The sequence below is a fragment of the Sapajus apella genome, unplaced genomic scaffold, assembly GCF_009761245.1.
Source record: "Sapajus apella isolate SASKATOON/1434 unplaced genomic scaffold, GSC_monkey_1.0 scaffold43, whole genome shotgun sequence".
In the NCBI taxonomy this organism is placed as follows: Eukaryota; Metazoa; Chordata; class Mammalia; order Primates; family Cebidae; genus Sapajus; species Sapajus apella.
The window spans coordinates 2,606,725-2,621,010 of NW_022436983.1; the positions used below are offsets into that span (position 1 = coordinate 2,606,725).

The 14,286-nt window shown below is 46.0% G+C and overlaps 1 protein-coding gene and 1 long non-coding RNA gene across 13 annotated transcripts in view; one reads left to right on the top strand and one right to left on the bottom strand.

Annotated features, from left to right (window-relative positions):
- Positions 1-14,286, bottom strand: part of RERE (arginine-glutamic acid dipeptide repeats) — a 474,067-nt gene that overhangs the window by 67,811 nt on the left and 391,970 nt on the right. For 7 of the 12 annotated variants that reach the window (XM_032301146.1, XM_032301145.1, XM_032301141.1 and 4 more), the window contains one exon: positions 202-282. In XM_032301146.1, the coding sequence (XP_032157037.1) occupies positions 202-282 (81 nt within the window). Of the gene's footprint in view, positions 1-201; positions 286-641; positions 723-1,041; positions 1,309-1,376; positions 1,736-2,257; positions 4,234-14,286 lie in introns of those variants that run through there. The other 5 variants (XM_032301149.1, XM_032301153.1, XM_032301152.1 and 2 more) reach the window with 5 other exon arrangements.
- Positions 748-12,360, top strand: LOC116566583. Its single transcript, XR_004275919.1, has 2 exons — positions 748-1,089; positions 11,912-12,360. It is a non-coding gene; the product is annotated as an uncharacterized LOC116566583 (long non-coding RNA).

Here is a 14,286-nt window from a genome sequence, read left to right on the forward strand (position 1 = left end):
TAAGCATAATCTGTCACTTTACTATCTAAAATCATGAACTCAAATTAAAAGTCAGGGAGTAAAACCGAGAGAATTCTGGAGGCTAGCCCGAGACTGAGCACAGCGCAGGGTTAAAGGAAACCATTTCATAAGATCAAATGTGGAGAAGCAGCAGGAGCAAAGAGGAAAAAATCAAGTTACATAAAGTCCAATTGTACTCACTGTTTCCTTATTGGGAAGCAGCTCCTTTCTAATTCTGAAGAAGTTCTTCCCGTACTGCCTGAGTCCCTTAACGAAGCGTTTCTGTGATAAAAAGAAACAAATGGGATGTAAAAACCAAAAACAAAACAGGATGTCAGCAAAGCAAAGACATCTACAATCAGCAGAATAACAACCACACAAAAAACTCTCGGCTAGGGAATACTGACGAGGCTGGGAGAATGTCAGCAGCTCAGCTGAGACCCACTGGCCAGGGCAGGCCCAGACTACCTTCATCAGAACCCCAATCCCACCCACCAAGCTGGGCAGTGCCCGTAAGAGAAGGACGTCCTGCGTCTGAGACTAAGAAGCAATCTGTTCCCTCTGCCACCAGGCACATTCTGGTGCACGAAGGTAAAAATAAATATGCTCCATGTTTTAATAAAACACAACTGCTCTCCCACCTGAGAACCAAGCTTCCCAGAAGTGTAGAGCAGAAAGGGGGAATAGAACCAAACCTGGTGACTCTTCTCCCGAAGGGAACCCTAGGGGGTTAAAAGGCCGCTTTCCTTAATCCGAGGAATTCGCCAGGAGGTACCGGAAGGCACCGGTATCGCAGAAGCCCACCGGGAGCCTGAATCCCAGCCAGCCTGCCCCGCCATCCGTCACTAAAAGCCACTCCAAACCACCAGAGAATAACTAGCACCCCTTCTGCCCTCCCGACGCCCTTTGCCGCACCCCCCCATTTTTGCAGCAGTCTCAGACTCGTTCCCAACCCCAGCCCAGAGACTTTCACTTTGTCCCAAGCCTCCCAAGCACCCCTCCCCGCCTCAGTGGGGGCAGCTCCCAGCTCCGAGCCCCCACCTCGGGGCTCCCAGCCTGGTCCGGCGCGGCCGACTCCAGCAGCCACAGGTAAGCTCCCGGGGTCCGGGACGGCGAGAGGCCGCCGCCTGTCACTGGGCTCTGGCTCCACAAAGCGCAGGGCGGAGGCGGCCGCGGGCGGCTCAGCGTGTGACCGCGGCGGGGCCGCGCGGCGCGGGGCGCGGGGGGCGCGGGGCTGGGGCCGCCGCCGACGGGGGAGGAGGCAGGAGCGCGGCGCGCAGAGCCCAGCGCGGCCGCGGGCGGCTGCAAAAGGCGGCCTGGATCGCCGCCGCACTCCCGCCCGCCGGCCCGGGCCCCTCGCTCCGGCCACGGACCCTCCCCCAGGCCGACCCCCGCCCTGCGGCCAGAGCCTCCAGGGCCCCAGGTGCTGGAATTTGTGTCCTCCTTCCGGACAGGAGAACATCAAGGCAGCAAAGCACAGAAACTTCCTCCCTACCGCGGCGAGCACGGGGAGAGGGCGCCCATGGGGCTGGGGCCCTTCCCTGGCTGCTGGGTCTCCAGCCCACACTCCGGATGGACAAGGTTGGCAGCACCTCGGCCGCACGCCCTCCGCCCCCGCCCCGCCTCAGCGGCGAAACTGGGGGCTGGCCCGAATTCCCCCCCACCCTCGCGGTCCCTTCCGGCCCGCGATAGTGGGCGGCCGCTCCCTCCCGGCCCAGGCATTAGCCTGCACTTCCTAGGGCGCTGCTTCACAACTAAATCACCACGGAAGCTTCCCAGCCAATAAATCACCTGCCCACCGGGTAGAGGGTCCCTCCCACTCCCTGTGTTCGAGACCCGCCGGGCGGATTCAGTGAAGGGCCAGACTTAGCTTCCTATTCCAGTAGTGGAGGGTTTGCGTTTTTGAATTTCACTCTTGTTGAGATATGACTCATCATTGTCAATTTGCAATATAATTCATACAGTTTGAAGGAAAAATCTGTCAAGGCACATAAAAAGAGCAAGCTCCCTTCTAGTGTGAGGAGGAGTGACCTTTGTTACTTGACAAAAGTAGCGTTTATATGATCAACAGGCATCCTGGGCTGCGTGCACAAAGCATATCCACGGGAGAGAAGGCGCAGAAAGATGGCCCTGCCCTCAAGGAGCTGCAGTCTGCCCAGGAAGGCAGACAGGTAAACAAACCAATCCTAGGGCCTGCAAGAAAAACAGCAGAGGAACAAAGGGTGGTGGGTGGAGCCTGGAGGAGGAAGCAACTTACTCTGCTTGCTGATGTCTTAAAGGAAGTGACAAGGAAGAGCCTGAGCCTGCCAGGTGGGCTCTAGCAGGGCTTCCGCAGAAGTCAGCCAGGAAATGCACAGAGAACATTCTGGGAACTGCAAGGAGGACAGGGTGTGCAGAATGGAGTGCCAGCAGATAAGGCGAAAGAGGCAGGCAAGGATCAGGTTTGCAGAGAGCCCTTCAGGCTGCACCGAAGAGTTCCTAATTGTAGGCTGGCAGAGAGGCTGAAGCTTCAGCTTTCCATGAAAAGGCTGGATGAGGACTGTGCCAGTGTCAGCATGGCCTAAGTGTAGATCAGGGACAGACCAGTTAAAGAGGCTGGTGACACAGTCCAGGTGTGAGATGGGGACCTGAAATACTGGCAACTCCACCTCAGTCACCAGAATTCCTGCTTCTAATTCCATTCTTTAAGTATTCAGTTATCTATTTACTGAGCATCTAGCACTGAGAGGGGCCTAGGAAGATAATAAAGGTTGCCAAGGACCTTTATTGAACTGTGGTTCATTTTTGCAGGTTAAGATAAATATGTGTGAAGTCATTACGGAACGTTCTGGGATGTATCTGGCCAAGCATAAATAAGTGAGGTGCAGCTCATCAGTGCAGCGAGGGACCCAAAAAGGCAGCAGTGGTCTGTAGTAGTCCAGAATCCCTTCGCCAAGGCAGTGACATCAGCCAAATCACGAGGGGTGGGCGGCTGTCACAGAGGTGGGAGGTGGCTTGGTGGGCCCTCCATGAAGGTCAGAGGCGGAGAATGGGAGGTGGGTTATGGGAGACAGAGTCTACACAGACTTGAGGCAGGCAATCTGGAGTGTGCCAGGCTGTGGAATGCCAGGACCATGCAATCTGAATGTGGGCGTGATGCCGAGTGACACCTAACAGATCCAGTAGAATAGGCCTACACAATGAAGGCGGCATGTGAGAAAGGCTGACTCTGGAACATCAAGGCAATGTGGTAGAATTGGACAAACAAATTCAGATCCTGTTTCTTCCATTTATTATGATGTAATCCTTGGAACATCATCCATTCAACCAGTAGTTAGTGAGCACCTACTATATGCCAGGAACCCTGTAATATATTAATTCAAAATCTTTACAACCTAAGAAGGAAATATCATTATTATCCACATTTCACAGACAAGGAAGCTGAGGCACAGACAGGTAACTACATCAACTCCTCAGAGACAAAGCCAGAATTCAAACTAAGCCCCCTCAAATCCACGTACTTGACTGCCACATTCTGTAAAACAGAGGCAGGTGTCTACAGAGGTAACTCTTTTCTGTTAACATTTTCTATGACTCTGTACTTTCCTCTTCTCGGGTCCAATATCAAATCATCCAAGTCCTCAATATTCTTCCTAAGAAGGGTCTTTCAATGCCCTACTTTCCTGCCCATGCTAGTGGCAGTCCCAGGCCAGACCTTTCTCTCTCTCTCCTAATAACTAGTCTATTAACCATCTGCCCCATCCAGCCATTTAGAAGCCTCTGCCAAGGAATTTTTCAAAACTATAGATTTCATCCTGAGTCCCACCCTTTTCTGGCCCCAGCCCCTACCTAAGAACAGCATGGTGGTCTCTGCAGGACAGTGTTTACTGTCCTTAGCCCTGAATTCAAGACCCTCCAGGCCCTGCCCACCTTTCCAGCCAGACATCCAATAATGCCAACTGGCCCAAACTGGGGCCTCTGTCTCAACTCCAGAGTGTGGGTAAGGTACCTCTAAGTTTACCTCAAACCCAAGCCTCAAAATCTCTCCTACTCCCAAGTGAAACCAAATGTCCAGTTACTCTCTCATTTGTTTTATTTATTTGTATAAGGCCTGTTTACCCAGAAAGTCCATGAACTCTGAAAAGAACTACATCTTATACCTAGTGCCTCCATATAGCACTAGGCAGTTAATGCTCAGCACATTTTCTGTCCCCTTTTAAAAATTTTATTTATTTATTAAAAATGAGGTCTTGCTATATTGCCCAGGCTGGTCTCAAACTCCTGGCCTCAAGCAATCCTCCCGATTTGGCCTCCCAAAGTGTTGACATTGCAGGTGTGAGTCACCACACCTGGACAAGGGAGACCAACCATGAGATAACAAGGGCCTATGCTAGGGTGGTCACAGTGGAAAAGCACTGCTGAAAGCCGAAAGGTTCATTCTGAACTCTCCTAACAGAGCTGACTTCTTGACTCCGAGACGCCAAACTCTCCTAGTTTTGCTCGTACCACTTGGCCTAATTCTCTACTCAACCTGTAAATGCTGACGTCTCCCCAAAGCTTTGTCCTAGGGCTTTCTGCTCGCTACACCCTCTCCCCATATGATCTCCACTGTTCCTCTGGCTCTAAATATCCATCACAATTCTCACTGGTATTTCTAAAACTAAATCAATCCATGGTCCAAGTCCACTGGGAACACTCAACTTGAACGTCTCACAGGTATCTCAAACTAATTACTTTCAGAAATATGAATTTGACATCTGGTGGTGAATACAAACCCACCACAGCTGTCAATGTATATCAAATACAATGCTATCAAGAGCAAAGCACCCTCGGCCCCACTTTAAAAAAAGAGGAAGTAAAAGCTTCATGTGGCCTGTACTGTTACTTCTCTATGGAAAGCCACAAGGCCTCAAAACCAGCAAAACATCTGCTTCTCAGAGACCAGCCTTTACCTTGTGGTTTACCAGAAATGTAGAGTTGACTTGAAAATCGAAACAAAGGCGACCACTCACAGTAGTCAATGACTGGAAGGGGTCAACATGTGCAAGAGGCTTCTGGTGTGGTTGTCTCCTTTCCCTCTATAAATTCATCTCTCTTCAAATGAAGACCTTGAAGTTTTTAAGACTTTAACAAGTAACACTTGACTTATAAATCAACAGGCCCTATAAGCCTCTAAATGCAAGTTCATGGACACAGTCTGTTTCTTAACAGAAACAGAGCTGCAATTTGGCATTTCCAGTGCTGAAACCCGAGGTTTCATTAATTATTTCTATGTCCATTAGTTTTTCTATCATTCCCAGCATATAGATATTAGACTAGCAGGATGCCAAGGGTAAAGGGGGAAGGAAATATAGAAGGCAAGTCACTGGCTTGGCCACTGCTGCCAGGCCTGGGCAGCTCTGCTGTTCAGGCTCCCTGGCTCAGCCCACCCACTCTCAAATGCATAAGTTGAGGATCTTGGGATGTTGTCACTTGTTTCTCTGGTGTGTTCATGCCCAACCAACCCTACTGTGTGCTGCTCCTTGGGAACACAAAACAAGTCCTTTTCTGTTTCTATATCCCCATAGCCAGGTGAGATCCAAATATAAATATATATTCATTTATGGCAAGGAGATTGTTGCTTTGTGTTACAACTTAGTTTATGATTTTATGCCCTAATTTTCGGATAAATTGCTATAGTTTTCCATTATTGAGCTGAAATTTCGTATCACCATCAAAAGTTACCTACCTACAAGTCCCTAGTAGAGAAAATTAACTTCTGGCTTAAAAAAAAGTAAGTTACCTAAACCCAGCATTACTAGCCTTGGGTTTTAATAGAAGCTGGAAAGCTCTATTTTGCATTTTTGGTACACTGGAAAGAACACAAGGTTCAAACTTGGAAGCCATGTGATCTAGTCTTCTGCTCCACTGTTCCAAAAAGGAAATTTTGAAATGGCTGTTTAGACATAGCTACTTTAGACACAGCTATATTAGAATAAAAATAAGAATAACATAAAAATAAGGCCAGGCGCGGTGGCTCAAGCCTGTAATCCCAGCACTTTGGGAGGCCGAGGCGGGTGGATCACGAGGTCAAGAGATCGAGACCAGCCTGGTCAACATGGTGAAACCCCGTCTCTACTAAAAATACAAAAAAATTAGCTGAGCATGGTGGCGCGTGCCTGTAATCCCAGCTACTCAGGAGGCTGAGGCAGGAGAATTGCCTGAACCCAGGAGGCGGAGGTTGCGGTGAGCCGAGATCACGCCATTGCACTCCAGCCTGGGTAACATGAGTGAAACTCCGTCTCAAAAAAAAAAAAAAAAAAAAAAAAAAGAATAACATAAAAATAAAAATAATCAGGTCAAAATGCATTCAATTAATGTTTTCAAAAGTTCCTTGTGCTATTGCTTGAGCCCACCCCCTGTCTCATATTCCCCAAGCCTTGTGCCTCACTAGTCTGCCCAGATCCTGCTCCTCATCTCTCTACCCTTGGGGTGGCAGATGGGCCTGGTACAAGCAGTGTCACCATTAACCTACTGATGAGTACAAATGGCACTGTTTTACACACATCATGGCATGAAAAAGGTAGGCAAGCATCACCCTAGAACAATAAAAACGGCGAACACTGAGTGCCAGGCAGTGTCTTAAAGGCTCTAATGCACTGGCTCATTTAATCATCACAACAACCTTATGAGGCAGAGGCTACTACTATTCCCATCTTACAGGTGGGAAAAGTAACCATATGTGACTAAATCCTTGAACCGGCCTGGGAGGGTCAAAGGAGACCAGTGGAAACAATCGGGAAGCCTCAGAACTATGGTGGGCCTAAGAATGGAGCTGAAGGTACAGACCAGGAATGTGAGGATGTGGCTGCTGCCTGTGATTGCATTCCAAGATACTGTTTCCCCAAAAAATTTATGTGTGGATAGAGAATACTGGGCAGAGAGTAAACCCTTCAGAGGGTGAGGTGTGTGAATGCCCCCTCATCCACACGTGAAGCTCCCAGCACATCTCATTCTGGTGCCATCCCTGGTGCTGGACCTGACCCCTGTCTGTAGTAGCAAGAAAGCAGGAGACAGGGACTAAGCTACAAAAATGGCTAAAAGATACCTCTGCATTAACCCCTGGCTGAGAGCTTTCAAAATTAACTCCCTCTGGTGAATTTTAACTAGTGCATCACAGTCAGAAACTCACCATGACTTCTGAAAAGCGACGTCTACTCAGTCCTCTTACATAACTGTTTGGAAAACACTGTAGGTATTAAAATGATTCCCACTGTGAAAATGGCTCCTTCTGTTTTACCCTGTTTTCTGCACAAAATTTTATGTTAATAACTTCTTGGTTCACAGAGGATAGAAAAACAGACAGATTGGCAAGTAAGCAAACTATAGCTCCCCCAGGAGACACAGAGGCAATGAGGAAGAGGAACAGACCCACAGCTCCCTTGAAGACACAGAGTAGCAGGAGAAAAGGCAGGTCCTAAATGTTAAATGGTAAGGAGGGGTAGGGTGAAAAAAGGGAACACAGATGCCAGGCAGAAGAAATAAAAGCCTTTCCAAACATTTGCATTACATGAGGCTGGCTCTCACTGAGAAAGCACTGGACGAGAACTATACTTCCTCCATATCATCCTGTTTCTTACAGATCCCTGTCACCCCATATCTACAACACATTCCCTTCTGCAGCTTTACTGTTGATACTGCTTTGAGATGTATCATTTCGTTTTGATTTTACATATTTAACATTTTAATGAAAGGGTGACTTGAGTAAGGCACTACTTTTTCAATAAATAGTAACAGAACCAATTTGCCTGGGAGGAGACCTGCCAGCAAGCCGTGATGGGCATTTCCAAGATTTCCAGTGTATGCTGCTCCCGATTTCTGCCTCCACTTTAAAAACGCTTTGTACTTACTAGTATTATTCCAGGAGAGCTAGTTAATAGTGTAATAAAACTAGTTAGAGTTTAAAGGCAGAAAATAGGATAATTTAAAATAATCATCCCGTTTTTGTTGATGATTCTCAAATCTCTCTCTAGATCTGACATTTCACCCTAGCTCAGACTTGCACCTGCACTTTCTATTCAGACTAATGTCCTCCATGGTTTTAGGACATCACCATCCCAACGTGGACACTGACAGCCCATCAGTCACATCTTCCCCAAAGCGGCAACTCATGAACCCAGACAACTGACTGAGATATTTCAGTGTTTCTTGAGTTCCCCAAAGCCTTCAGGCTTCTGTACAGAGTGGAATTGGTAGTGGTAGTGGCCCAAGTATGATAATTGCCACAATACACTCTTCAAGGTAAGTGTCACTGGACTCATTCTACAGATAAAGAAACTAAAGGTTAGGTAAATTAAATATCCTGGCCCATCCCACACCTAATCATCATCAGGGCCAGAATGCAAGTCCAGTTCTAACAACAAAAGCCATGCCAATAGTAATAGAGTATGAGCTGCTAAGTACTTCTGTGTATTAACTCATGCCATGAAAGTCCATACATGCCACAGGGAGACCCAGTGCTACACTGCGTAGGTTAAGATGCAGCCCTATTACCCTTATGTTACTATTGGGACAAGTAAAACTTCTTTCCACATATACCTTAAGATAGGAAATTGAATGGCCAGGTGCAGTGGCTCACACCTGTAATCCCAGCATTTTGGGAGGCCGAGGCGGGCAGAGCCCAAGGTCAAGAGATTGAGACCATCCTGGCCAACATGGTGAAACCCCGTCTCTACTAAAAATACAAAAATCAGCTGGGCGTGGTGATGCACGCCTGTAGTCCCAGCTACTTGGGAGGCTGAGGCAGAAGAATCGCTTGAACCCAGGAGAAGGAGGTTGCAGTGAGCCATGATCACGCCACTATACTCCAGCCTGGCAACAGAGTGAGACTCTGTCTCAAAAAAAAAAAAAAAAAAAAAAAGACAAGGGTCAGTCTCTAGTCCCTAGGGTACAGACCACTACCAGTTCATTGCCTGTTAGGAACTGGGCCGCAGAGCAGGAAGTGAGCTGCAGGCAAGTGAGAAAGCTTCATCTGTATTTACAGCTGCTCCCCATGACTCAAATTACTGCCTGAGCTCTACCTCCTGTTAGATCAGCAGCAGCATTAGATTCTCGTAGCAGCACAAATTCTAATGTGAACTACACATGTGAGGGATCTGGGTTGCATGCTCCTTATGAGAATCTAACGCTTGATGATCTGTCACTGTTTCCCATCACCCCCAGATGAGACTGTCCGCAGGAAAACAAGCTCAGGACTCCTACCGATTCTACATTAAGGGGAGTTGTATAACTGTTTCATTACATATTACAATGTAATAATAATAGAAATAAAGTGGAGAATAAATGTAACGTGCTTGAATGACCCTGAAACCACCCCTCCTCAAAGTCCATGGAAAAACTGTCTTCCACAAAACTGGTCCCTGGTACCAAAAAGGTTGGGGACTTCTGCTGTGTACCACAACAGTCTTATAAACACTGCATACTTAATTAACCTAAACATTTAAAATGTTTCCTTTCTTTAATAATAAATTAACCTTAGCTTACTGTAACTTTTTTACTTTATAAAGTTTAAAATGTCTCTCTTAACCTCATGGGCCTAGCACCTCAAATCTCCTCAGCCTTTTGCTCACCAAGCCAGCTTGGCCTCTCTTAGCTCCCTGTGGCCCTATTTCTGTCAGCTGCAGCAGAGTCCTCCTGGAAGACATGCCTGGCTTGCTCTCTGTTCCTGTTCCCACTCCTTCCATCAGTCACCATGAGTCACTCATTCTTCATGGAGTTTCCTATTCAGCATGCTCCTCTGTTATTGCAGGGGCACTACCACTAGAGGGTCACGTCATGCCAGTGGCTGCACTGGTCTCCTCCCCGGCCTCAGTGTGTCTCCACACCCCACAACATTCCAGTTCTGGGCATTCTGTATATTAATGTATCGTTTTATTTGAAGACCTGTGACAATTCCTAGCACGTCCAAACTATCGGTCTGCTAGTTAATTAACAGCTTCCAAAATTGGGTTCCCAATCACCTGTACCACCATGTAGCGAAGCTAATTACTGCCATACCCCATCCTGATTCCATTCTCTGGGATTTTACCAATGCCCTTCTCTCTTACCCAATCTAGAATGTCCCTTCTTCACTTCTGCTTATCCAAATGCATCAATTCAACTAACATTCATTGAGTGCTAATTCTAGTGAAGATACTGCAAAGAGCACAGCACGAGGCACTGTGCGAAGCATGTTCCAGTCTAAATTCTATCCCTACATAGAGTCCACTTTGCTCTCTCTCCCATCTCAGAAAAACAACAATTCCTGTTTACAACTAGAATTAATAAGCACTTTTGCCATTAAAAGGTCTATAGATCTTCCACCATACTGCGGATTCCTTTCCAGCAACAGTTGAGTATTTCATGTCTTCTGTAATCTTCAGAGTCCCTAGCAAACTGTAACTAAGCAATATAATGTTGGATGGCTGCATGGAATTGTTTTTGGTCCTAGGGTTTTCCCTAGAACATAATACATGTTTGGTAAGATGGAAACAAAATTTCAAATCAATGTTAGATTTATGTTTCTTTTTTCAAAGAAGAATGGAGAAGTAAATGAGACTTCAAAATAGGATTAATTGCTTGGACTCTCAGTGCAGAAAACACTCTTTTGTACTTACTCATCTCAGAGGAGTAAGGGGTGTGATACTTTAAAGGAAAGTTTACATATCCACATACACAAACTTAAACTCTTGAAATAAAAGCGCATGTCAGAGATTATATACTATATGCTGGATATCCATGAGGAAAATTTTCCCAACAACCTGGCATGGTTCTGCCACTAAATAACTACATCCCCTGTACTGGTGACTAGCCTATTCTCAGGACTACCGTGTCCCTGGGTGCAAGATGGGTGTCTAGGCCTCTACCATCTTCAAAGCTTTAACTTCTATGCCCCGGTTCTCTTAACAATGGAGCAATAGTAAAGCAGGGTAACCTCTTGAGCTCTTACATAGAGACAACAGGACGACTGAACTATTTCCAAAAAGACATCCTGTTATGTGTGGTATGTTCTATGTTCTGTCAACTGTCTTAGATACCTGTAACATCTAATAACACCACATCCACTTGGCTCTCCCTCTCTGGATATGTGTCTTTGAAATAAATCCAAGTTTTAGCACACACAAAAAAGACCTGCCTCCAGGCTAGTCCCAGAAGATTCTATGGTAATTACAACGGGATCCCAAACCTAAGCCCCCTGAGTAACAATCCGTTCGTTTCTAAAAAAAAAAAGTCCCCTCTAGGATCAAATATGGGAGCTGTTTAACAGACACAGAGGAATCATACCAAAGAGTTCTCTTTTCTGTTTCCTTTCTTTTCCTGTTCTTCCTAATCTTCCAAAGGCCAAAGAGAATGAGAAGAAGCACTCAGGAAGGCAGGTCAAATATAATCCTGCCTGGCTGTTCTCCCTTCCTCAGTTTGTATTATGATAATGGACAGCTTCTGGTTTAAATCATTGTTTTATTCCATCACCCCACCACTAGCAGCCCCCAGTTAAAATTAGCTATAGAAACATAACACAAAGGGCGACTGAAGTGCCAGGTCTTTCAGTGTGTGAGGCCAGCAAGAGAGTCCAACAGCCCCTAAATACCCCAGCTGACTCTTCTGATGATGTGCCCAGAAATGTCTACAAAAGCTGAGCAGCTGCCAACTCAACACTCCCTGCCACACCTGCACTATCAGTGGAATCAGAGAATGATAAAGCTAGAAGAAAGCTTTAGAGAACTATGCTGGTTGAAACCCTCATATTACAGATGAGGACCATAAATCATTCAACTGAAATTAACAAATCAAACCACACACACCCACAAAAATATTTACATTTATGACAAACTATATTTTCTAGCAGTGGCCACTCCAATACAGATTCCATTCCACATGCTCTTACAATGCAATAATGACACTCCTTCATTGACAGGTGGGTCACTCTGTTCCCTCCTCCTGAGCCTGGGTAGACCTTTGTGACTCTCTTGACGAACAGACTGTGACAGAAGTGATACCAGGTGACTTCTGAGACTATGTCATAAAAAGCAGTGCAGCTTCTGCTGGGCTCTCCTTCTCTGGACATGTGTTTCTGAAGCCCTGAGCCACCAGATTAAAACAGTCTGGCTTGCCTGAAGTCACCACGCTGGGGAGACCGCCAGGGATGAAGAGAAGCTACAGAATCCCTGGCTATTCTAGTCCCCAGCCACTTAAGTCTTCCTAGCCCAGACTCATCAGTGAAGAAACCTTCAAGATAATTCCAATGCTACCTATCATTTGACCGCAACCACATGAAAGCCAAGTGAGAACTGTACAGCAAAGCCACTCCTAAATTCTTGTCCCATAGAAACTGTGAAAGACAATAAATGATCATCACTGTTTCAAACTGGGCTAATTTTTCTTTTTAGGGTAATGTGTCATATAGCAATAGGAAACGAATACAAGATTCATTACTAAAACCACTAAAAATTTTAACCTTAGTCACTATTAATTTAAGCAAATAAATATGCAATCTTCCAATTACACGTCTCCAATTTGCATGCCGGTCACTCTCTATAGCCTTACTCTGCTTCATTTCAAGGCCTAGCTCTTATCATCACCATATGTGATATGATTATATGACATGAAATAGGCTACGTTACTGAATATATGAGGGAAGAGCCTTTGTTTTGTTCACTATTATATCCCCAGCACCTAGAACAGCACTTGACAACACATAGCAAGTGCTTGACAACCATTGGTCCCTGAGTTCATGAACATATCTGGAGGTGACTGGGCTTAGTCTTCCTCCAAGGCTATTTGATCTCTCATCATCTGCTCTCCAGTTTGACTCAATGTCTCTTGATATATATTCACTGCGCTGTTATGTTTCTAACTCTCTAACTACTACTGACAAAACCACTAGATGTTCTTAGTTCAAACCCACTAGAAGAACCACGTCATCGCCTCCATGATGCCAGCTCAGCACCCAGGGTAGAGCCAGTGATTTCCTTTGTCAACACACCTGCATGCCAAAAACCCTTCCCAGGAGGTCTCAAATATCAAATAGAAGTTACTCCATTTTTCATTCAAAGACCATATGCCCAATGGGAAAATGACCTCATGTTGGTGGTTTAAATAGCAATTGTGCCCACTAGCACAGCCCACTGAGCTACGCTATACATCTCTGTCAGTGTCCCTCTGGGTCTAGATAATTACACTGAGTACACTGAAGTTCTTTCATTATTGCAGGCCCAACAAAAAGTACCGCCACTGGACGAATATCAGAAAGCATGCATCAATGCGCTTTTAAGTCAAATGAGAACTGGCTAGTTAAGCAGCAGCATTAACAGATGTAGAGATTCTGCCAGCCAAATGCCTCTTGCCAATTATGGCCACACAGCTACACCCAAATTAAAAATAACCCAACACAGCTAGGCGCGGTGGTTCATGCCTGTAATCCCAGCACTTTGGGAGGCCAAGGTGGGTGGATCATGAGGTCAGGAGTTCGAGACCAGCCTGGCCAACACAGTGAAACCCCATCTCTATTAAAAATACAAAAATTAGCGGGGGGTAGTGGCACGTACCTGTAATTCCAGCTGCCCAAAAGGCTGAGGCAGGAGAATCATTTGAACCTGGGAGGAAGAGGTTGCTGTGAGCTGAGATTGTGCCACTGCACTCCAGCCTGGGCGACAGAGTGGGACTCAGTCTCAAAAAAATAAAAATAAAAATAACCCAACACTGACAACAGAAGCCAAATGGGCATGGAAGGCTCCTTCCCTCCCTACAATATCACCCTAGAGTCTCCACATAAATGCCCCTGGAAAGTGGCTCATAAGTAGGTCATTAAAAAGTTTACCTTTCCAGCTGGGCACGGTGGCTCACGCCTGTAATCCCAGCAGTTTGGGAGGCCGAGGCGGGCAGATCATGAGGTCAAGAGATGGAGACCATCCTAACCAACATAGTGAAATCCCATCTCTACTAAAATACAAAAATTAGCTGGGTGTGGTGGCGGGTGCCTGTAGTCCCAGCTACTGGAGAGGCTGGGGCAGGAGAATTGCTTGAACCCGGGAGGCGGAGGTTGCAGTGAGCCAAGGTCCTGCCACTGCACTCCAGCGTGGGGGACAGAGCAAGACTCTGTCTCAAAAAATAAAAGTTTACCTTTCCTTGGCAAAGTAGGTCTCACTTTTTTAGTAACTATATTTTAAAAAGAAACAGGTAAAATTAATTTAAATGTTTTTTTAACTCAATAGATAAAAAATATGATCATTTCAACATGTAATTAATATAAAAGTTACTAACGAAATATTTTACATTATTTTTCTTCCTACT